This window comes from Pseudorasbora parva, chromosome 1 (genome assembly GCF_024679245.1).
Source record: "Pseudorasbora parva isolate DD20220531a chromosome 1, ASM2467924v1, whole genome shotgun sequence".
Classification (NCBI taxonomy): Eukaryota; Metazoa; Chordata; class Actinopteri; order Cypriniformes; family Gobionidae; genus Pseudorasbora; species Pseudorasbora parva.
The window spans coordinates 20,149,165-20,175,033 of record NC_090172.1 but is presented as its reverse complement, the minus strand read 5'-3'; the positions used below and the strand labels follow the sequence as shown (position 1 = coordinate 20,175,033).

The 25,869-nt window shown below is 40.5% G+C and overlaps 1 protein-coding gene across 2 annotated transcripts in view; it reads left to right on the top strand.

Annotated features, from left to right (window-relative positions):
- LOC137059471 (cellular tumor antigen p53-like) overlaps positions 1 to 23,038 on the top strand; it is an 83,585-nt gene extending 60,547 nt beyond the window's left edge. For both annotated transcript variants that reach the window (XM_067432448.1, XM_067432449.1), the window contains exons 6-11: positions 7,943 to 8,055; positions 9,788 to 9,897; positions 9,990 to 10,114; positions 22,402 to 22,508; positions 22,592 to 22,695; positions 22,799 to 23,038. In XM_067432448.1, coding sequence (XP_067288549.1) covers positions 7,943 to 8,055; positions 9,788 to 9,897; positions 9,990 to 10,114; positions 22,402 to 22,508; positions 22,592 to 22,695; positions 22,799 to 22,865 — 626 coding nt within the window. In that variant the 3' untranslated portion in view covers positions 22,866 to 23,038. The remainder of the gene's footprint in view (positions 1 to 7,942; positions 8,056 to 9,787; positions 9,898 to 9,989; positions 10,115 to 22,401; positions 22,509 to 22,591; positions 22,696 to 22,798) is intronic.
- The last annotated feature ends 2,831 nt before the right edge of the window (positions 23,039 to 25,869 follow it).

The window sequence follows — 25,869 nt, the reverse complement described above, 5'->3', positions numbered from 1 at the left end:
GACTCGACTAGTCTGACATCTATCTCTTGATCCGTGTCCCACCTTAGGTACAACACAGCTCCATAGCTTTTGTCACTACCATCTGAGAACGTGATCCCCCATGGTTTTCCTTTACAGCCAACTGGAGTGAGACTTCTGTGAAACTTAATTTGACCAAGCTGTACATACTCCTCAAAGAGTTTGATGGCTTCATTCCTGAGGTTTTCAAAAAGGGGTTTGTTCCATGTTTGTCGGGTTTAGTTCCCTTTTCCTGTCTCTTGGAATGCCTTCCTGACAAGAATTGCACCCTTCTGCTTGGCAGGTGTAACAAGACCTATTGGGTCATAGAGCCCAGCAACTTGGCTTAGCAGATGTCTTCTGGTCAAAGGTTTAGGGGTTTTCAGTTTCACTTCGTCTTTAAGGAGGTTTTGGCCCATCCTCATCATCTTCTTCCTTTTTGAGAAGTTAATTGAAGTCATTATGTAGAGTTTGTCCTCTTCTAGCAAGTAGCCTATGCCCAAAGCCTTGCTATCTTCATCCTTCATCTGGTTTGGGAGTATGATTACTTGACCTTGAGTTTGCACACCAGTCACTTGCCTCCCACTTTGACCTGACCGGACCCATGCATTGAGTGCAAATCCACCAGCTGTCAGAATCTCTTCCAGTCCATTTGTCTCATTCAGCTTTTTCCTGGTTATTGTGGGATGTAAGGATGTCATCCACATAACTATCCTCCTCAAGGACTCTGCGCTCCTCTCTCAAATGAGAACTTTTTTAGTCTTGCTGTCTCACGCATGGCTAACTGTGCAATGCATCCAGCAGGCCGATGTTAACCCTTGTGACAGCGTACTCTTTTATTTCTTCTTCTTGAGTATCTCTCCAAAGGAACCTGTGAAGATGTACTTCACGCTCCTCCAGCCACACGGAGTTATACATCTTCTTAATGTACCCAAGAGCAGCAAATACTCCTGAATACTTTCCTGAATCTAAGACAGCTCTGATGGGGTTTAGTACATGGGTCCCTTTAACAGAAGGTCATTCATGCTTAATCCCTTGAATTTCTGGCTACTGTTCCAGACAAGCCGCACAGGAGTTGAGTTGAGTGGGGATTTGGTGCCACCAAGTGGCTAACATACCAAATTGGGCCCTTATCAATTACTTCCTTGGTGAGTTTTGTCGCTGCCTGACATCCACCATGTCATGGACTTGAGCTGCATAAATGCCTTGCCACTCAGGCACCCTCATGAGTTGTTTCTCTGTTCTAAGGAAAACACTTTCCACTCCACTTCTGTTGCATGGAAGGCTAGATGGATCCTGAATCCATGGATACTTTGTATCCCAGTGTGGAGACTTGCTGTGGGAATCCCCTTCAATACAGGTAAGACCTTCTCTTATGATTTTTAGTTCTTTTTCTTCCACAAGGGTCATTTCCTTCCCCCCAGGTTGACAATTACCACAGCGACACCCACCACACTTTGGCTCACAGGCTGCTCCAACACTGTCCCATCTCCACCACTCAAGAAACTCCTGATTACTGGTCAGTAAGCTCTTTGTTTCAGCGACATGATTTTTTTTCCCTTTGAAACTCCAGCCTTCTCAAGGATTTCCTCATTCCTGACTGCAGCTGTCCTCATGGATCGGGCAAAATGCGTCTTAGACTCATACGCTGCCATGTTGACCATCTCCAACAGTTCTGGGTGTACTCCAGCCACTGTTTTTCCCAACGGGTTGTCCCACAGGACAAGATCCTCCACAGTCTTCAATCTTTGTGGCGCAAGTCTCCCCTCTCGATGGCTGATAAGCAGCTTAATTTTCTCTGGCCTTTTCAATTCTTCAAGATCCGCATAAGGGAAGAATTTCTTAAGTTGCTCTGGTGTTACACTCTTGTGAACTTTGGCGATTTCCTCCAACCCATAGCAGATCAACTGGTGAGGCTTCTCTGTCCCTTTGGAACTCTTAACTCTAATCCTGAGTAGGTATCTTTTTGTGCTCACTCTAATGGCCATCTTTCCAACTCCATGAACAACCAAGGTAATTTTCTCACCTCTCAGCTTGAGTCTATCAGCAGCTTCATGGGTAATATAATTAGTGTCTGAGGCCAGGTCTATCAGAGTGCCGATTTTCTGTCCCGCATTTGTGGTTACCTCCATCAGCATCATGATAACAGGAAGCTCTTGCAGCCCACTTCCTTCCAACAATCTCAATTGATCGTTCTCAGAGCAGTTTACCATTTTAACTTTGTTGGTGAATGCCTTTTTGCACCTTTCCGCAAGTTCTGGTGAGAGCTCAGCCAAGAATTCCTCCTGTTCATCCGTCAATCTGCTTCCTCTTTTACTATCCTTGATGACAGCCTTTCCTTCACTCACATTCTTGAGTTCCCCTTTTGGACAAAGGAAGTAATGGTGGTCTGACGAAAGTCCTCTCTTGCAGTCTTTGTTCTTGCAAAGGTAGCTATCACTGCACTTATCATCATCTTTATGACATCCCAAACACTTTTTACATGCTCCCAGTTTTTTAATGATAGACTTCTTCTCTGCTAGTTTTAGTTCTTTAAACTTTCTGCAGAAGAAAATCTTGTCTCTATATTTCTCGGCTCCACACACGATGCATCTGCTTTCTGTAGAAATTGTCTTTGTCGTTCTGGTAAAAGCATTGCTTCTCTCAGATTTCCTTTCTGTTTTTTCTGGTCTCTCTGAGATTTTGAGCTGTTCAAGTTTCTCCAGAATTTCTTATTCTTTCTTTAGGAACTTTAACAGTGCATCAAAATGGTTCTCTGGTGTGATGCCATTTGCAGGATCTGTCATGTAGATTTCCTCACGCATTTGTGGTTACCTCCATCAGCATCATGATAACCCACTTCCTTCCAATCCTTCCTTCCAGTCTCTTTTCACAAACTCAGGCAACTTGCTCTCAATGGACTTTATGACAAGTGGACTCTTTATCGCACCTATATTTCCCAGATCAATGAGGTCTGCCAGGGCTTTTTCCACCATTTGGATTAATTCTATAATCCTTCTTGTCTGATTTCCTCTCACAGCAGGGATCCTCTCCAACTCTTCAACAATTTCCATGGCGATTATTTTATTTCCATACCGGTTTTCCAACACCCTGAACACGTCATCAGCAGTGTTATGAGAAGACAATCTGAGCTCTTTGGCAATCTTCTCATCAACGCTGTCTGCAAGCTGGATCTTTTTAACCTCAGCTGACCCGGTGGGCTCCCCCTGTCTCTGGAGATTTTCCCAGTCCCTTTTCCAGCGGTAGAAATCCCTCTTATTACCATTAAACTTGGGTAATCTTGTTGGTTTGATTCTCACTACTGGTATCATCTGAGCTGCAGATGCCATCGCATCCAGCTTTTCCCTCATATTGGTTTCTGAAACTTGAGCATCCTCAGCAGCTCTTTGAGCCCACACAAACTCTGCTTTTCTTGCTTCAAGCTCGTTGCTAAACTCTTTCAGCTTCTGTACAAAAATCTCTAGATGCTCTCTTTCAGTTGTTGGGGTCCATCTCTCCCAACTTAATAAAGCTCCAGTTGCCTCTTTCACCGGTCTCATCAAGAGCTCCAGTTGCACTTCATAGCTTTCGTAGCCGACGCCGTCGACAGGTATGGTGGACTGCACGTTCACAGGCTTTCTCTGCTTCAGAGACAGCGGCTGACACCTCATTCTCTCCATATCTTTTCCAGAGGTTGTCTTACACTAACTCATTAACTTTCTCAAACCTTGCGTCATAGTTTTCCTATAGTCAGCTTCCTGCTGTGCAGAAAGAAATACCTCTGCACCATCTTCTTGGTTAGCTTCAATCTCTGCCAGTAATCCAGCCTTATAATCATCATTTGTTTCAAACACATTTCTTGCTTCAAAAGATAACTTTTTAAATTCTTCTTTGAGCTCTGATTCTAATTAATTAATTAATTAATTACATTTATATAGCGCTTTTCTAGGCACTCAAAGCGCTTTACATAGAACGGGGAATCTCCTCAACCACCACCAATGTGCAGCATCCACTTGGATAATGTGACGGCAGCCATATTGCGCCAGAACGCTCACCACACACCAGCTGATTGGTGGAGAGGAGACAGAGTGATTAAGCCAATCAGGATAGGGGGAAGATTAGGAGGCCATGATGGACAGAGGACAGTGGGCAAATTTGGCCAGGATGCCGGGGTTACACCCCTACTCTTTATCGAAGAACATCCTGGGATTTTTAACGACCACAGAGAGTCAGGACCTCGGTTTAACATCTCATCCGAAGGACGGTGCTCTTTGACAGTACAGTGTCCCCATCACTATACTGGGGCGTTAGGACCCACACAGACCACAGGGTGAGCACCCCCTGCTGGCCTCACTAACACCTCTACCAGCAGCTACCTGGTTTTCCCAGTTGGTCTCCCATCCAGCTACTGACCAGGCTTGGCCCTGCTTAGCTTCAGTGGGAAACCAGTCTTGGGCTACAGGGTGATATGGCTGCTGGTATGGCTGCAAACTGATATGCTGATATGGCTGCTAACAGTCTATGCGCTTCTCTACAGCTGCTTTTTGCAGAGGTTCTATCCCTTTTCAGTTGATCGACTGTTTTCCCTAGTGCTTCCTCAGCTATTTTGGTTTGGATGTTATTCACTTAATTCTTTGTGTCAGCAGCACTTATTCTGGACTTTACTGAGCCATTGATCTCTTCATCCACGCTGCTACACGTGGTTATCAACTGTCGATTTATCTGGGAATTTTTCATCAGTATTTGCTTCTAACTCGACAAAAAATCAGCCAATCACAGGGGACACAGGGAACAACTCCAAATCACTTTTCAGCTCTTGTATTTGGTAATTTTGTCAGGTCAGACAGTAATTTTACAATTTGGCTCAATGAACCTTAAAGAAAAAAACAAACAAAGAAAAGAATACATAATTACTTATTACATTATTAAATGTGAACAAATGCAATGCAAATACAGACTTTCACATACAACTGTCTCTAAATTTGTTAATTTACATGTTTGAGCCCACTTTCATATTTATTAAAGCATAACATTATCATTATACATGAACTATTTAAGTAAACCAGTGGTATAGGTCACTATTTCAGATTTTTCTGAATACACAAGGTTGCATTTTTTATAAACGCATAATAAACTGTGCATCACGCACTTAAATAATAACCACAGCATCAAATTACTAACTAATCTTCTCTATATTGTGGATTATAATGGTTAAATAGCACAGATTTAAGTGACAATCAGTCCTTCATATAATCAAAGATAGATATTTTCATACCATCAATGTCCCTGAGGTGACTGATTTCTGATGCGTTTCCCGTCTTGTATTACTCACGGCAGCCTTTTAAATGTTCTGCATTTATCATTTTTCATGCAGAAGTTACATGTGCCTTTAATCTGCTTCATTAGCTCACTGCGGCGATCACATTTTCTGCTTTCTCTGCACTCTAATTCTGCGTGCGCGCGTGCATGCATCTGCCGTGTGAGTTTCACTTTCTTCCGCCTTCACTCGTCATTATCCGCCGCTTGTCGCCACTTTCCGCTACTCCGTCAGTAGATTTGTATTTAGCTCCTCCGTTTTGCTGATTTTCTTTGACACTGCAGAAATCTCAGACACAACGCACGGTGACGAACTGATAGCATTTAGCTTAGCCCTCTAAGCCCAGTTCATTCATTAGGTACCAAACAGAGATCAAGCTAGAAGTGACCAAACACCTCTACGTTTGCCCTATTTAAATAGTTACACGAATAGTTGAACGACCTAGTATGGTGACAAAATAAAACCTGGCGCTTTTTCTAAGCGGATTAAAAAGGAGAACTATAATGTATGGCGGAATAGCACTTTTGAGAGTACTTCGACTCCCGACTGAAGTCCCGACTGAAAAATCTTCCCTCACATCAGAAGTAGTCCTGAGTACGGTACCGTACTCAGACAGTTATTAATATAGAGATATAGGCTAAAACATAAAAATAAAAAATTTAAATATTTTAAATATTTTTCTTCATGTAGAAAAATATAATGTGAAAGTTATATAATGACTAACTACAACAAAATTGAAGGCATAAGTGTGGTCATGCTTTTTTTTTTTTTTTTTTTTTTATCTGAAGCCGTTATGTCCAAAACTGTGAATTTTATTAAACATTTTCTAAGACCATGTTTGGATTTTTTTTAAGATGCTTTTATCAAATAAGTTTGTTGGCCTGAAGGTTTGCAGTCCTTTTCAGACATTTGTCTAATGTCTGGAAAGGAGAGCAGCTCAATTAATGCTTCAATGTGCTCAATCCACGATCGTTTCACACTTTTGAATGTCTGAGACGTAATCCTCATTATTCTTTTATGAATCTTTTGCTTTTTAACAGGCATTATTCAAATCCATTATAACGTGTATGCCTGCCTAAATGGCCCATTAACAGTGCATTTTATAATTCTAAAAGCACATTATGTGAATTATTGTAACAAAATAGACAGCTCCTGGTCCAACAGGTGCATTAGAGCTTCAGTTAGCATCAAGCTACACAACACAATTTAAAAGATTAAAATTACACCTTCACTCTATTTCCCTTTAGACCACCATCGAGTGTTTGTATTAGTTTCCTGTCGCGATATAATGGGGATTTCATTCATATGGTGATGTTAAACATATTTTATATGGAGCTAATCTCTACACCTGTTAACAGTCATAATGTAAACATCCATTATTGATATAAAATAGCCGAAATCACATAAAAAATCACACAAAATCCTTATTCCATAGTTATCGTGTGTTTATTAGCTTCTTAGTTCACGCATAGAAATAAAGAATAAGCTCGTTCTTCACAGAGTCAGAATGAGGAAGTAAACAGACAGGAGGAGCGCGTCATGCGGAGGGCAGTGTTGAGAATTTCATATTATTGGCAGTCAGTGAGCAAATGTACGCCTGATTACTCGTATATGCTGCATATCATCTGCAAGAGGAGACCCAGAGAGAGCTATGTGCATGTTTTAGCTCTTTTAGATTGAATAATTCGGTGAGACATGAATAGAAATGGTATTCTGTATGACAAAATATTTTGCAAACATGTGATATGACAATATTTCTCCATATATTAGCACTTTTGAACTAAAAGCTAAACTGAAAGCTGTTCTTTGCGATCTGTGTAAACACAAATGAGCTGCTGCAGACGAGAGAGAATTATCGTGCGTGTGATGTTCTATTGTCAAAAAACGTCATGTTCGTCATGCTCAAAAAACCCGTCTCAGGCGCAATATTTCCGATCTTTCATGTATTCCTACTCTTGTGTAATCGACGCACCATCCTAAATAAACCTGTCTCTTCCGTGATACCCTGAAATTTTGAATATTCCAATCTAATATGATTTCTGACCTGTAAGGTTGCAAGAATAATAGTCATACACGGTGTGTTAATAGAGTCTGGTTTCTCCCAAGGTTTATTTTTCTCCATCATGCCCTGATGGAGTTTTGGTTCCTTGCCACTGTCGCCTTTGGCTTGGCTTGCTCAGTTGGGGACACTAAAATTATGATCAAAATTATTCAACTAATTATACAAATAAAATGTATGAATTAGGTTTTATTTCATTCTATAAACTATAATACTGATATGCCAACATTGTCGCCATATAATAAATTGAAATGAGCTGCTCAATCAAATTCTGTTGCAATATTTTACTGTTTAACACTGTGAAGCTGCTTTGAAACTATCGTCATTTGTAAAAGCGCTGATTAAATAAAGTTGACTTGACTAAAGATTAGGGTGAACCAAATGTAGAAATTTAGGAATCTACCCTCCACACTTGTCACCCAATTAATGATAGTTGCTTTGCCTAAAATGTATGTAATTTAAATGAGGCTAATGAATTTGTTAGAACAAATCCAAATTATTATACTGTATACTGTAAGTTTATATTAGAAAGTCAGCAAAGCCAGTCAGTATTAATTTTGTCTATATTGATTGCCTTTTGCTCTTCTCAGGTGTTTCTCACCGTAGTCATCTCATCCGTGTGGAGGGCAGTCAAAAAATACAGTACCATGAGGATCTAAACACAAAGAGGCATAGTGTGACGCTGCCTTATGAGTCCCCACAGGTACACAAGAATTTAACACACTGCTTAAATTCCTGAAGCATTTCTTTACTACTGTAAAGTATACAACATTTTTAAGCTGATAACACTAGTTTTTTTTTATGCATCGAGAACAGACACTGCACTAGTGAAACAAAACACACAGGTATATCATGGGATGTTTTAGACTCAAAATGATTTATACATGCACGCACAATTATCCATGAACTTTTTACTAGGGAGAGGGACAGGTCGAGAGAGAGAAGGGGAAGGGAGAGAGGGGAGAGAGAATTAGCAGATGGGGAGAGAGAGAGAGAGAATTAGCAGATGGGGGTTCCCGACCCCCTGGGCACGCCACCATGTAATCCTCCGCCAGATCGATGGGGGGCGGTGGCACTGGACCCACTCGGCCGTCTTCTTGGGTAGCCGAGCGATGAACTGCTCCAGCACCACCAGATCGATCACCTGGTCCACGTCGCTTCCCTTGGCCAGAAGCCACTTGCGGCAGGAGTCCCGGAGCTGTTGGGCCAACGCGAAGGGTCGACTGGCGTCACCCCAGTCCAGGGACCGGAAGTGCTGGCGATGTTGTTCCGGCGACCGGCCGACCCGCTGGATAGTGGCCCTCTTCAGGTTGTCGAATACCAGGAGGTTTGCTATCGGAAGCTGTTTGTGCAGCCACCTGGGCTTCCCCGGAGAGCAGGGGAATGAGGCGCACCGGCCACTGGTCGCGGGGCCACCCGCATGCCTCGGCCGATTTTTGAAAGAGCTCCAGGAAAGCCTCTGGATCATCCTGGGGCCCCATTTTGTGGAGCGGTAAGTACATGGGCGCCGTGGACTGCCCGGCAGCCTTGGTGCGAACCTCCCGACCGACCCAGCTCCGGAACCTCTCGCGGCCCTTCTGCTGGGCCTGCACGATGGGTTGGAAGCACCTCTCCTGATCAGCCCTTAAGTCCAGCAGGGCCTGGTGGTGTTCGCTGTGCAGGACCACAAGGGAGGCGATGATATCCACAAGCGGCGTGGCGGACAAACTCTGCATGGCGGTGCACTTCCGGTCCCTGCGGTGGTCCTTCTTCCTCCCGGGTTTCGGCACCAGTGTAGTAGTTCGTATGAAGGAAGGAAGAGGACACGGGTCGGCTGGACTGCTGACGTATTTTATTCTTACTTAAACTCAAATACACACACACACACACACACACACACACACAACATGTGACTCTTATTCTGAAGACTTCCTTGTCAAACACTTCTGGGTTAGGGCTTCTGGGTTCCTGTCAGCTCTCACGTCAGCAGTCCGTCTCTCTCTCCCTGTCTTCCGGCCCTCCTGGCGTTTTATACTCTCTCCGCGCCAGTTACTGGAACAGGAAACAGGTGCTGATAGTTTGCGTCCAACCCACTCACTTACCGTTCGTCTCCTGACTCTCTCTCCCGCTGCAGACCTTGCTAACCCCCCCCCCCGCCCCCCGCCACAATTTTATATTTAATTAAGTTCTAATTTAAAAGCTGCTTTGAAACAATTGGACTCGTAAAAAGCTCTATATAAAATAAGTGCTTTTATTTTTTTATCTAATTTTAATTTTTAATTTTAATGGTGGTAAAAGAAAAGTTTTAATTTATTTAGTTAAAAGCAATTACAAATGTATAGATATATCAAATGTTGTAAAAAATGTAACAATATCGAGAGACTTTTTTTTTTTACATATCGCCCAGCCCTACTAATCTACACTGTTTTTTTGTTTCTTTTGCTTTGTTCCTTTAGCTTGGTTCAGTGGTAACCACCATACTACTGAACTTCATGTGCAATAGCAGCTGTATGGGTGGGATGAATAGGAGGCCAATTCTCACCATACTGACCCTGGAGACATTCGAGTAAGTCCTTCTCTCCTGTTTTTTCTAACTTTCAATATTCAATCTTAATCTTCAGTACTGCTGGGAAAAACAGTGGTGTTCTATGTTCACAGTGAACAGGTTCTTGGTCGCCGATGTTTTGAAGTTCGTGTTTGTGCATGTCCAGGCCGTGACCGCAAAACTGAGGAAGAAAACCTGAAAAAGATTAATGGGGACATGGTTACTGGGACAAAGAGAAGTAAGAGTTCAAATTATTTTTACAATTGCAAAACACAATTTCTTGAAACCATTTTAAACAACTAAATATTGTACATGTTATAATCATATACACGTTTAATGCACGTATACAGTGTCTGGAAATAATTTTTGACTTCAAAGCATGATTTAATTTAATAATGTTCATGAAAAAGTCAGATGGTTGTTCTGACCATCAAATATCAGAAGCGAGTCGGACAGATTTTTATCCACTTTTAACTTCAACACTGTTATTCCATTCCAGCTGAAGCCAAATGCTTTCCTTTATTGTAAGGGTGTGAATCTATTGTAAGGGTGTGAACCTACACTGGTCTCAGTTCGGTTTGATTACGATTATCATGTCATAGATTTGGTTCAGTTCGATATCACGATTGTAGCATTGCATCCTCATTAGGGGTGTAACGATACACTCGTGTCACGATTCGATATGTATCTCGATACTGAACTCACGATACGATATGTATCCCAATATTTTAAGACAAAATAAAGTATTTCTTTTTCTTTTTTTTTAAATAATATTATATAATATTATTATTTGTGTTTTATTATCAGGACCCATAAATATTATACATTATGTATAGTTGTTGTATGATTCGATGTAATAAGATTATTAATGTAATGTATGTCACTGATACTCTGAACTTAAATTTTTTTCCCTCACACATTATTCACTCTTTCAATGCAGGCAGCATCTCTCCCCATGCCTGCTATGCCCTGCCTCTCCCGCTATTAATGTAGTATGTAAGAATGAAACATCTGAAATGCTTTGAATAATCATACCACTAAAACTAAATGTGATCTGGTTATTTAAATGATGTTTGCGCGTTAACTAAGTGTCGCTTTAAATGTTCTTTGCACATTGACTTTGAGGAGTGTTGCTTTAAATAATGTTTGCGCTCTCACTGAAGAGCTCCGCCACCACATGCACTTCAGATGATCAATGCAATCGATCACAGTTCTAATCGCAAGAAAGCTCGTCAAAATGACCGCTCTCAAACTGTAGCTCATGCAAGAATTTTAATTCAGCATTTCCTCTCTCATGTTGTTTTCGCGGCTCATGCAATCATTTGAACGTCTGTGTTTACTATAGTATATGCATTGTGTTAAATATATTCATCACATAAAGCCATTGTGTCTCTTCAGAAGACTTAAAGACTAAAGAACAGTAAAAAACTAAATTTTGTGGCAGCCCCTCGCATACGTTACGCTAGGGGTGTAACGGTACAGATTGCTCACGGTTCGGTTTGTATCACGGTTTAGGTTCACAGTTTCAGGTTTACGGTTTCTGTATGGTTCAGTATTTATGTTCATGGAAAAAAGAACTACTGTCAAAAAATAAAAATAAGAACAAATAACTTAAATACAAGCAGCAGCACAAATAATTACTATTGAGCAAAGATAGGCTACTAATAAAATAATGCTTTTCGGGCTTTTCAGGTAGGCCTAACATTAGTTTTTAGGTAGAGAAACTGAATAAAGTAATCAAATGAAAAATGACTGCATATTTAACTGTTTCAATTAACTATTAATCCATATTAAACTTACGAAAGCTATTCAATCAAGAGCAGTGAATGATTCCTTATCTTCTTTGACATTAAACAGACAGCAGTAAAGGCTACTGCCCCTTTAAGACCCAGGGGTATCGCTTCCTCGACTGTATGTTCACTTAAGGCATATTCAGACTATGTCTGCTTGGATACTCATCAAGATGGACATGTTGACATAGGCTACTTCTTGTGTGAGTTTGTCCGTTCAAGCGCAAGACTCAATATTTGCGCGCTGTGAGACGTGCATGTGCGCTTTCGGATGACCGCACAGACAAATCTTCTCACATCGCGATCACACGTGAGTTCTCAATCGCGTCTTCTGGCTCTACACCCGTATTCATATTCGAAGATACGGCAGCACTCACATGCATTAAACAAAGTTTACTAAGAGAGACAGTTTTGCCCACTTCTTTTATTATTATTGCTGTTGTAATGTATCACCGAGGAGCCAGCAGGTGTAGGCTATCCATCGACAGAAACATACATAACGCATTATTTTCAAGTCACAACCCATATTAAAGATGCGTCATCAGATGAACCGCGATGCAAGTGCATGCTGAAACCTTTTACGCGGCACCCCGCGCACTCCGGTTGGGAAACACTGCATTAATCTGACGCACCACCATCCACAAAACGTTTTATATTGACACATAGCAGGCCTTATATGACCTTAAATTAAGATGGTTATTATTGGCACAATGTTGAGCTACAAAACGACAATGACACAAAAATATCTCCACAGACATCTGAACCCGGCTTAAGTCGCGATAACCTGTTTGCCGCTCGTGACGATTGATATTAATTAGGGATGCACGATATTGGATTTTTGCCGATATCCGATATGCCGATATTTTTCAGCTCATTTTGGCCGATGCCGATACCGATGCCGATATATGTTTATTTTTTCCCTTTGTTTGGAAACAACACCATTTTGAGCAAAAACTCAAGCAAAAAATGAAAAAAAAAAATTCATTCTGGTTTCAGATTTCTGAGGTATCCTTCTTGTTGAAGATAAATAAATGTTAATAAAGTTCTTTTTATGATAAGAGTATATTAAAAGCTCTGAAAATAACAATAATAAAGTCAGTAATTTTTCACCCCAGATGCAGCTGTAACCTAAATATTGTATTTTTGGATTTAACGTTTGTGCACATGAAGTGGGGGTGGCATGACATCCATTGATGCTGTCTTTTAATTCTACAATTATTGTAGAGCTCCTTTGATTATTTTTCATCATCCATTTCGTAAAATTTTATTGCAGATTAATACACTGTATATAAAAGTATTTAATTTACAAGTGTCATGCTTGTGATTTTATGACATCATTACTGATTTGTTTATTCAGAACAAGAAGTAACTTCAATTTATTTGTGTATTCTACTTTTCATTGTATTAGTGTAACAACAGCGCACCCACTACATGTATAAATCATAGACCGTAAAAAAATATGGACGACTCGACATCATCCGTTTCCGCTTGCCATATTTGAAGCTTTCAGGCAGCCTTGCACGGCGCGGACATCTTGGGACCGAGTCTGCGCAGTAGCGATTTCGGGACCGGAGTTGCGCAGTAGAGCGCAGGAAGTAGAGCAGGAAGTACAGTCGCGATATCAAAAGCCCGCCCACACTCTCGCAGATGCAGAACAATTAATTATGTTGGTGTGAAATAAACAGTTATGGAAATGTAGAAATTAAAGCTAAAGCTCTAATCTGCTCCCAAAAATTTCGAAAAAAGTCCGTTAGTGCCTCAGTGACAACTTCACTCAGAGAAGCCGTCAGTCTCAGCTGTCAATCATGACGTCACACCCCCCGTTTTTATAGCATCAAATAACTAACTCAAACTAAACTTATTTTTAAAACGAACACCTGAAATGAAATCATCGTGATGATAACTGCCTTCAGTGACATAAACTAACTTTGGGGAAAACATTTTTGAAGTGTAATTTTATTATTTAGTTTGCCTCGCATCCATTAGAAATCACAGAGGGGCGGCTATACTGGGACCGGTCACCGGGGGGCGATCGAGGCGCGAAAGCTTCAGTAAATGAGAGGGAGACTGCAGGCTTGGTATAAATATATAGCGGTCTAGCGGGAGGGCACTAGGACCTGGAGGAGCTTCTGCTGCTATGGAGGCTGCCGCACTCGCTAGAGAGTGGGACTGGGGAGACGCGATTGGGCTTGCTTGTGATTTATGACATCATTACTGATTTGTTTATTCAGAACAAGAAGTAACTTCAATTTATTTGTGTATTCTACTTTTCATTGTATTAGTGCAACAACAGCGCACCCACTACATGTATAAATATATAGCGGTCTAGCGGGAGGGCACTAGGACCTGGAGGAGCTTCTGCTGCTATGGAGGCTGCCGCACGTGCTAGAGAGTGGGACTGGGGAGACGCGATTGGGCTAGTTTTGTTGTGAAAACGTGACGGTCACGTCCTTCTGTACGTGCATTCAGAAATTCAAGGCAGCATTTAAAAACAGTCAATATAAATCACTGTACATGCAATGTATTTTCTTGTTTTCACTTGAAGAATGACTGCAGTGCTGACATGGTCTTATCGCTGTAGCACTCCTTGCACACGTGAGTTATTGCAGGCACATATCAACACGTTATCATATCGGCAAGGCATATCGGCATAATGTTTTCATATCGACCGATGCCGATTTTTATATTTTAAGCGTGTATCGGCCGATTCCGATGTCGTGCCGATAATATCGTGCATCCCTAATATTAATGTCTTTCTCTTCCTAATGGTAAAAAAGAAGTTCCTGAACCGAATAACATATGAATCAGCTGGTGTTGTTGTAATGAAAACCCCCTGAGATAATTAAAATCGATGTTTAGGGAGCCCGCATCCGGTATTTTTTTTGTGCAAAAGTATAAAGTGTAGTGTCAATAAAATCACTAATTTCAGTATTTATAATGTTATGAATTAAAAATTGAGTATTGTGTCAAGTCGAGTAAGTACAGTGAATGAAGGGGATTTTTCCTCAGTGATGTGATACTGTAGTAGATAGGGATGTCACATGTACCGGTACTGACATTTTAAAAACTGTAACGATACCAGTATTTCTGTAATACAGACTCCAGAGTATATCCGGTACCTGCAGCTAGAGTCCTGCAATGGGTCTGGTACCCGCGGATAAAAGTGGCTAAAACGGGTGGATTGTGACATTTATAAAATTCACGGGCGGGGATGCGGGCAGATAATTAATCTGTGTGGGTGGGTAGTAGTGCGGATGAAAAATATGTGCAATATTTCTGTGGCGAGGTGGACGAGTGAAAGAGCGAGCGAGACTGGGGCGTGATTGTGAATGAGCTTCACCTGCGAGCCACACTGGTCTCTAGTCCTCTCATGAGAGAGTTTGGAGGCATATAAGGACGAGCAACACCAATAAAGGACGAGAGATCACCAGACCTGGATTTGACGTTGAGTTGTGTGTGTGTGTGTGTGTGTGTGTGTGTGTGTGTGTGTGTGTGTGTGTGTGTGTGTGTGTGTGTGTGTGTGTGTGTGTGTGTGTGTGTGTGTGTGTGTGTGTGTGTGTGTGTGTGTGTGTGTGTGTGTGTGTGTAAGTTGTCCGAGAGGCTGCACACTTTACTTTCGTTTTGTTTGGTTAGTCTTTTAAATCTTAGCCGGTTCCCGCCTCCACCCACCCCCCGAACATTCTGTATTACAATTTCTATGTCCAAATTACTATTATGCATGCAACAACAATATGCCATTTGACCCATCACGTCACCATCAGTGCGACAGTGCAACTTTTGTGCATCTCGTAGCCCAGTTGGAGCGAGCATTGCAGGAGTAGCAATGGATGAAGTAAAAGTAAAGTTGGTGAGTGGAGTATATACAAATTGTTGATAACAAGTCTTTAAAGGCACAGCCTGTTTCATTAGCCCATTCATGACACTGTTGTGATGTTGAGAGAGGTGCAAGATAAAAAAAATAAAGCATTTTAATTGGAATGATTTTGCCGTTTGATTTATCTTGGGTGCACGGGTCAGGTAATAGGCCAAATACTAACGGGTCTGGGCGGGTGCGGATTTAATTTTGATATTTTCACGGGTCGGATCTGGTGCTAAACCTTGCGGGGGCGGGTCTCCAAAAATGGACCCATGCAGGACTCTGCCTGCAGCTGCGTTCAGTCGCTTCCATGTTAATCTAAGCACAGGGCTCCAGACTGTAGCCGATTATATACACTCACCTAAATTATTAGGAACACCATATTAATACCATACTGTGTTTGACCCCCTTTCGTCTTCAGAAATGCCTTAATTCTGTGACATTAGCCCCGTTTCCACCAAAATTACCCGGAACAATTTGTACCAGGAACTTTTTTACAGGAACTTTTCTCCCCCCCAGACCTGCAGCTGTCTGCGTTTCGACCGCGATAAAGTTCCGAGAAGATTAGGCAAATTAGTCCGGTGATGTAGGACTGCACGCGACTGTTCCTCCAAGCCAGTGACGGGCTGTCACTTTTTATTCGATATTCGAATATGCATTCGAAGATGACGTGAAATATCCGTAATCGAACTATAAATAAACTATCCGGTTTTTAAAGTGCCATGTAGCGCAATTTTTTTTTACTGTCGGTGCGTTTACATGGAGCACTGTAATCAGTTTAAAAGTCCAATCTGAAGGAAAATTCTCCATATAAACACCTCAATCGTAATAAAAATGCCCAAACTGAATGAAATTGTAATCGTTTTGAGATGGGTGGATAAATCTTTTCATGAATCGATCAAACGAAACATTTCACCATGTAAATGACCTGACCGGATTACTTTTGAGTGCGCGTCCTTATGTGACAACAGCGCGCGCCCCACTGAAGAGCACACGTCGCGCTCATGCACCAAGCATGTTGACAAGAGAGGAAAATACATTTTTCTGAGGGATAATCTTTTTATTTCATAAGAAGTTATGAAGATAATGTTGGCATAATGACACTGTCCCTAAGCCTATGTAAGCAAACAATCATTAACTACTTCAACTGCGCCTGACATTAGAATTAATTTTTTCTGAGATGATTATTACACTTTACAACAAATGAATAGCTTTTATAAAACCGTAAAGTCCTGGTGGCCGTTGAGAGTTGCTATGGCATCCGTAAACACATTCCAGCTGCTGGAGATGACGGCGTTGTAGATAATTGAATATATTCGAATGCCTTGCTTGATATTTGATATCCGTTCGAATTAGATTTTTTTTTTAAATGACAGCCCTAGCGGACAGTAATCATTTTTTTGTGTACCGATTGAAAGATTTAGTGGATTTAGTTATTATAAGCTATTTATTTGTTTAAATAATCATCTCAGAAAAAATAATAATTCTTCTGTCAGGCGCAGTTAAAGTAAAACTGCCTGGGGCAATATACGCTGTGTCATTACTCCAACATTATCTTCATTATCTTATAACTTACGAAATAAAAAGTTAACCCCTCAGAAAAATTAACTTTCCTCTCTTGTCAACATGAGCGCGGCGTGTAAGACTTTTAAAAATGCCGAGTTGAACCTAAATGCTGCGTGAGCTCAACCAATCAGCATGTTCAGCGCCCAAGTCCCGCCCTCGAAAGTTCCTGAACTTTGAAAAAGTACTACCCCGCGAGCAGGGCCGTTTGGAGGGGGAAATATTTACCCGGAACTTCATTTATACCCTGGTTCCTGCGGTCTAAACACACGAAGTACCACCCAAAGTTCCTAGTTCCTGGGTAAAGTTCCTGTGGTGGAAACGGGGCTATTGATTCAACAAAGTGCTGAAAGTATTCTTTAGAAATGTTGGCCCATATTGATAGGATAGCATCTTGCAGTTGATGGAGATTTGTGGGATCCACCACATCCCAAAGATGCTCTATTGGGTTGAGATCTGGTGACTGTGGGGGCCATTTTAGTACAGTGAACTTAGTCATGTTCAAGAAACCAATTTGAAATGACTCCAGCTTAGTGACATGGTGCATTTTCCTGCTGGAAGAAGCCATCAGAGGATGGGTACGTGGTGGTCATAAAGGGATGGACATGGTCAGAAACAATGTTCAGGTAGGCGATGGCATTTAAACGATGCCCAATTGTCACTACGGGGACTAAAGTGTGCCAAAAAAACATCCCCCACACCATTACACCACCACCACCACCAGCCTGCACAATGGTAACAAGCCATGATGGATCCATGTTCTCATTCTCTTTACGCCAAATTCGGACTCTACCATCTGAATGTCTCAACAGAAATTGAGACTCATCAGACCAGGCAACATTTTTCCATTCTTCAGCTGTCCAATTTTGGTGAGCTTGTGCAAATTTTAGCCTCTTTTTCCTATGTGTAGTGGAGATGAGTGGTACCAGGTGGGGTCTTCTGCTGTTGTAGCCCGTCCGCCTCAAGGTTGTGCGTGCTGTTGCTTCACAAATGCTTTGCTGCATACATCGGTTGTAACTGTTATTTCAGTCAAAGTTGCTCTTCTATTAGCTTGAATCAGTCGGCCCATTCTCCTCTGACCTTTAGCATCAACAAGGCATTTTCGCCCACAGGACTGCTGCATACTGGATGTTTTTCCCTTTTCACACCATTCTTTGTAAACCCTAAAATTGGTTGTGCATGAAAATCCCAGTAACTGAGCAGATTGTGAAATACTCAGACCGGCCCGTCTGGCAACAACAACCATGCCACGCTCAAAATAGCTTATCCCCTTTCTTTCCCATTCTGACATTCAGTTTGGAGTTCAGGAGATTGTCTTGACCAGGAACCACACCCCTAAATGAATAGAATCAACTGCCATGTGATTGGTTGATTAGATAATTGCATTAACTCTTTCCCCGCCAGCGTTTTAAAAAAAAGTTGCCAGCCACCGCCAGGGTTTTTGACAATTTTCACCAAAATTTAATAGCCCATAGAATATTTTGTTAAATGAATATCTGAGCATACAATATATCAAAATAAAGATCTGACCCTCTTCTTTTAAACAAAAAAAAATTGTTTTATTCTAGCTTCATGCATTCCTTTTTTATCAACACTTGAATATGGGTAGGTTTCATAAAAAAAGCAACATTTTGAACAAAAAGCTGAGAAAATAATTTAGAGTAGAGTAGATCAAGTCCATCAACACCCCTAATGCTTACACAGTCCTGTAGCTCATCCTGGGTCCACATTTCATTCAGTAACATTAGGCAGTTTTGATTCATATGCTGTTTAATGAGGATGATCACGTTATTTTTAATATGCATATGATTACATGCGATCGTTTGTTTCACTGCGTCTTCCTCACGTGTGTTTTGATCAGGAGATTCAGTACTCATTCAGAAGATGCGCAATAACGCCCCCTAGCACCCGACAGTGAAAACACGGAAACCCGGAAAATTCCGTTATTGGCCTGGAAGCGTTTTCTCACAAGTAACGGAAGTTTCCGTGTTTGGCGGTGAAAGAGTTAATGAGAAATTGAACAGGTGTTCCTAATAATACTTTAGGTGAGTGTACTAGGGTATGTGAATATTAAACTGCAAAATACTACTTAAATAGTACTCCTGCCTGTTCTGTGTGAATGACCAGTGCCGATGCGCAGCTGCCATGCGTGCAAGCACACACACACACATACACGTGATGCTCGCTGTCTTTGTAGTCTCTGCCAACTACCGTGTGTCAGTATATAAGCACACGAATGCATGAACCATCACTTCATGAGAATTTACCATTTCATTTAAGAAAACGGTCATATGAACAGGGACGCTCAAAGGTCTTCATGGCAACCCGTCAAAATAAAAGCTTGGTGTAACATGAAGAAATTGACAGAATATATTAGGCTACTGTTGTACAGTAGATTTAGCTATGTCTCTGTGTAATAATAATACGCCTCTACTGATAATAATAATTAGGGTTCATACAGTCATAACCTGAAAAAGTAATGGAATTTTAAAATAGCAATTTCCAGGCCTGGAAAGGTTTTTGAAAAACAAACCAAATTTTTTTTTTTTAATTCATGGAAATTTATTTCAAAATATATGTAATAGAAGATATATTTAAGTGATAATATTGGTTAAACAAACTTTGTAAACATACTCGAGATGAGTACGGATCCGTTCCCTCGATCCACCCGACTTCTGCATTCCGTCAGATTTCCTTTTGCAGCGTTGAGCATTACAACCAATTACACGCGTTTCTGTCGAGCATGGTGGCCAATCAGAAGCGTTCAAATTAGTCATCCCTGAAACCAAGCATTGTGTGCAGGGCGCACGCTCTGTCTGAATTCTGACTGAAACCCGCAAATTCTCCCGTTTCAGGCTTTTGTTAAAGATAACATTTTATTGATAACACTCTATATAGTATTCTGATTGATTTAAGTAATTGGTTAAATTTAAACCAATTTCTCTCAAGCCTTGTTTATGCTTTCACGCTGCAGAGCCAGACGAGCCTCCGCTGAAGGCTCTTCTCCGTTTTGAGACATGTTTATACTTTACATGGCTTTCTTTGAAACAACAGCCGGTGACTCCGTAATTGTTCTATAAACCATTTTTTATAACCAGAATTTACGTGACAAAACCAAAACTACACTACGAAAAGCCTTAAACAAGGCTTCAGATGGCACTAATGCCCTGGGAATACAGAGATAAAGCTTTGCTAGACTGGCCAGCCTTGGGAAGCGCCTTTTATTTGCTTTCCACCAGTCAGGAGCATGTACTACTGCTGTATTTTAATGTCGTGTAGCATATTTTGCAAGTAACTTTGTTGCCCTTTCTGTCAAAATGGTCCAACACAGTAGGCCTACTACTTTCTCATTGCTTTATTTTGCGAAATATGTCTGTGTGGACGTAGTTAACAAATACTGCATATTTTTTCTATAACCATGCAGCAAACAAACAAACAAAACCTGAAGCTAACAAAATACCCTTTATAACGTTTAGCTGATAGTATTAATCGGTAGCCTGATAAGCCAGACCCACATCAAGATGTTTGGTCTGGAAACTCACCATTGATAGGGCTCAATCCGAGGGGCGGGATAAACGGTTGTCTTTCAAACTCCCTCTGCACGCGATAGGATAGCGCTACCACCAACCAGAGCAACGAAGGTGAAACAGAGCTTGTTGATAGATTAAACATTCGCCGTATCCGGTCAGCAAAACTCTGAACACATCTTCCCTTTTTAAGAATGACTTCAGTGCCGTTCTTTGTTCTTTTCTCCGAGAAAAGCTTAACTCCAAGTCTTCGAGAGTCGCGGTCAAAGCTGATTCAAAAGACCGCCGTTCGCTGTTTCTGTGTTTACTAGAAGCACGCAAACGCAACTCGGCTGTCGTCATTATGGCCCCGCCCACCGACTCTATACACGATGTGATTTGGCCCGGCAAGAGTTAGGGGAAAACAGCTCAGAAGGGTATTGAGAGTTGCTAGACGACACTCGCGGGCAGATTAAATTTGCTGCCGCTAGGGTGCGTCTAGATTTCTAGGCTAATTAATCGGCACTCTTTTTTTAAAACCTGATGACATTTCTTTGCGTTTTACGTTGCCTCTCAAATTGAGGTATTTGGACCGCAAAATGACTCGCTGTCACTTTTAAAGTACAATCATTTAAACTACAATCAAATGGATTTCTCCCGACATTTCGCATCTGTTTTCTGCATGGCATTTTATTATTTATGCAATGACAGAAGCAGTGACAATTTAAATGACACAAATGTGTGTTGGCAGTGTCACCCTACACAATCACAATCACCCTACAATCAATAAAATATAAATATATAATATTTAAAAATAATAATAATAATAAATTACTTCTTTTTTTTTTAACTCCCCGTTAAAAGCGGTCTCATTAGACATGCCATTTTGGTTCTCTGAGAAGTATGATGTCATACTGCTCAGGTCCAGCCCATAACCACTGACCTGCATTACCATAGTTTCTGCCCTCAGCGAGCTATCTACCATTTTCTTTGTGCTTGAGCAGCTGTAGGGATGATGCCTCATAAGCAATCCTGGTGTTTTGTTTGAGTGAACATAAGAGTCTTCATTTCCTTTCAACATCTGAGGACACAGTGGATATATTTATTTTTGAAGGTAATTTGCCCAAATTAAACCTAAATTCGCAATTCAAATCAAATCAACTCAAATCATTTCACACTAGATCGCTTTGTGAACAAGCAGGCTTTGCTAAAAAGTTATTCAAAGATGTACCAACTGTTCGTGGTCCAGCTTGCAGTCTCCAGAGGGATTCTGGTCACGGCAGTAATGAAATGGAGAGCACACACTTTATTAGTTCATTGTTTTACGTATATAAAATGGTAAGTCGTAACATATAAAGTGGTAACTTTATTAAGCACCCCCTGAAAAGGTCTGGTTTATTTTTAGTTGTAATGGGTGTTTTTGTCACACATGGGTGTCTCACGTCATTAAAAACAACTGTGAACAAGTTGTGTGTAAACGGCAACTGTTGTAATTTAACTTTTGATGTTTACCTTTTTTTTAACACCGTATGAAATGTTTTAGTGAGTGAGAATGATTAGCGTTTTGCAAAAAGAGTGCATGCAAATAGTGTCTAAATGAAATAAATAAGGTTTTGCCTAAAGAGTGATTTGACAAACATGTTTAGGCCACTGAGCATTTGGTTCAGAGAATGGGGTTTAGTGTTTTAGCAATTGAGAAAAATGGTAATATCTAACCCGTCCCAGTAATATGTGCATTAAACGTATTTTAAATTTTTTTTGTAACTGTTTTATCGGTTAAATATTTTTCACCTTAACCCAATTATACCAGAGCTTCGGATTTCTGATCGGTTAAAAGAGCCACTCCCTGCAACTGGTCTTGAGTGCAAGATGAGCCAGGCTGACTCCAGTTCCAATGAGGATGTCTTCATTCTTCATGTGTGTAACATGGGAATATTTATGAATTAAGAAGTATATGAATTGTCATTTAATAAAATAAATAAAAAACCCTTTTTTTTTAGGTACGTGGTAAAGCACGTTATGAGATGCTGAAGACCATAAATGCTAGTTTGGAGCTTATGCACATGATTCCTTTTGCTGACCAAGAAAAGTACAGGCAAAAAAGGTATGACATCTGACAAATATTTTGTCCTTATAACTAATTTTGGCATGTTTAAAAAAGGTATTAACTAGTTTTTATCTTTTACTTATTATAATCTCTCCTCCAGACATGCCTCAAAACATGATCAATCCAGTCTGCAGCTGAAGAGTGGCAAGAAATCTTCGAAGATTTAGAATAAGGCTTTTTAAAATGTTATTTCTATGCATGAAAAGTGTTCTGCTTCTGGTTGTTATGAAGGTGGATGTGTAACCTGTTTTTTTTTGATTCCCAAGTTTCAAAAATTCTGAATCTCTTTTTTTGTTTTTTACATGCCAAATATTTTTCAGTAAAATCTTGTACAATTTAACTTCTCTTCATGTCTTGCCACACACGTTTACTACCTTATTTTAGTGTCACCTAGTGTCAAGTGTTTATTCACGCATGCAAAGCTTTACTACTTGTATTTACTTCAGCAATCTTTTGTAAAAGCAGCAAGGATCAGTTTGTAAAAAGATTTAAGTTGAGATTTTGTGTATTAGATCTGATGCGAACAACAAAAACGGTTTCTTAACCCTGATTCATCTAAATGCAAAAAAGAAGAAGGAATATCAAAAAAATCATTTTTATATTAGTTCTGTATGTATGTTAAGAGATACACAAACAGAGGTTAAATTGGGCTGGTGTCATGACAAATCGTGTCCGCCTGTGAAGTTGTGTCCGCTGGTAGCGGTTTTAAATGCCTGATCAAAAGTTGTTATACAAGGTGTTACGGGCGGTCGGACACCACCCTTAACATGAAGGAGAGACACGCACAAACCAGCTCGTATCAAAAAAATTATGTAGGGGTATTTTATTTAACAGAGTGGACCTTAAAGGTAGTTTAACAAAAAAAAAAAAAAAAAAAACAACAATCAATACGGAACGTTTTCTACTGGGTGGACGGCTGAACGGCAACCAAAGCCAGCAGGTGAGCACGGTTGTGCAGACACTCAAGGATCCGTGTGCGCGCCCTGAAATGCTCCAGGAAATCTTTTATAGTGCTAACACAGGCTCCGCTCAGGTGTGGCTCATCTGCAATCAAGAGACACTCACTGCATGGACTCACCCACTCAAACACGTGTAGCAACAAACACCAGAGCTGAGGGACGTAACACCCTCACCCCAAAATGGTGACCTGTCGCCATACATTGTAAACTCTTTTTTCTGTGTTCAGCTCACTGTTCGAACCAACCCAGACAACAGTTCCAGATACAAAAAATCATTACCACTGATGGTAGACGTACCTGCTTAGGAAGATGTATATAGTTTGGCGTAATTATAGTTATTTTTAAAATTAATTACAAGCTAGTTTTAGGCCACACAGGCCAGAAAGTTTTAGGACTTTCCAATTACAAAGGGCAAATGCAAATCTTTACAAATCTTTTTATTTTATTTTTTACAAACGGCAAAACTATCTACAGGGTATACGCGGGGTCTTGAAAAGTATTAAAAGGTGATAAATAAATTTTGGGAAAATTAAGACCTTTATAAAGTATTAAAAAGTCTTATCACGGCTTTATAAAGTCTTAAATTTTGAAAGTATTTTGTTAATGCTTTGTCAAAAGAGTTTGACTCCACAAATTATTTATGAATATATTTATTTTCATTCCCATAAGTATTAAAAAACAACGGGGCGCTCAGACTGAGATCGGCTCGGAGCGTGCGCGCCAGGGATGGAAATTAGCACCGCCACCAGCCAAATGCGGCTGATTTAGATTTGTGGCGGGTAAACTCGCTTCACCTACCGAGCTGTTTCACCTCTTTGTAAACTTTGTTCAATGCATGCGAGTGCTGCCGTATGTGTGCATATGACCAGTCGTTTTCTCCGTCATCACGCGCGTGAAGACGTGCTGTAAGACTCGCGCATCATCCGAGAGCGCACTCGTCTCACAGTGCGCAAATATTGAGTTCTCTTTCAAGTCTTGCGCTTATACGGACAAACTCACACAAGAAGTATGTCAACATGTCCATCTTGATGAGTATCCTAGCAGACATAGTCTGAATATGCCTTAAGTGAACTGTATAGTATGCACAGTCGAGAAAGACGAGCATATCCCTGCATCAGGTCTTAAAGGCGCAGTAGCCTTTACTGCTGCCTGAGTGATGTCCTTATATTTAGTTTGACATTAAACAATGCTCTTGATTGAATAGCTTTTGTAAATTTAATAAGGATTAATCTTTCATTAAAACAGTTAAATATGCAGTTATTTTACATTTGATTACTTTATTCAATTTCTGTACCTTTCTGCAGGCCAGTAGGCATGAACATTATTATTTAATGAACACATGAGTGAGGTCAAGTTAAACATTTTAGTTTGAATTTTTTTTTTTTTTTTTTTTTTGGCTTTGGTTTCTTCTTTTTTTGGTTTCGGCCAAGAATTTTGATTTCGGTGCATCCCTACTGACAATGTTCTGCTCGTATGTTGTCAACACGCTTCAAAGATGCCAGAACGAATAGCTTCATTCTTGGGACTAAAAACCATAAAACTGGAAGTCATAAAAGATCACAAATCATCGTGAAAATGTCAGTATTTCATTGAGACTTGAGATTAAATAAACTGTTTAAGTATTATAGAGCTTGTAGTATAAATTTTCACATGCAGTTACACATTTTCAGTTCAAAACTAAAAAAGTGGCTGGTAAAAACATTGAGTGGTAGACTTTGAAAAAAGTTAATTTCCATCCCTGGCGAGCGCTGTCTACGGGTGACGTCATGTATTTTGCGAAATGCGCAGTTAGGTAATGTGTCGCCCTCCTTACGTTGCGAAACAGATATGCAATATAAACGATACAAAATTGGCCTATGATAGAGATTTGAAGTCTACATTCGACTACAACTGTATTAAAGGTTTGTTGCTGATTAGAACTTGATGTGCGATGAGGTCTTAAATTATTTTGAGAAGGTCTTTAAAAAGTCTTAAAAAGGTATTGAAATTAACTTCAGGATTCCTGCATATACCCTGATCTACATCTTAATATTAAGCATCCACCCTAGACAACGCGTCAGCAATAACATTGTCTATCCCCCCGACATGCACAATCTGGAGGTTAAACGGTTGAAGCAATAGACTCCAGCGCACTAACCTACGATGTGAATTGTACATGCGACTGAGGAATTTGAGTGGGTCATGGTCAGTATAGACCTTAACTGGATGTACT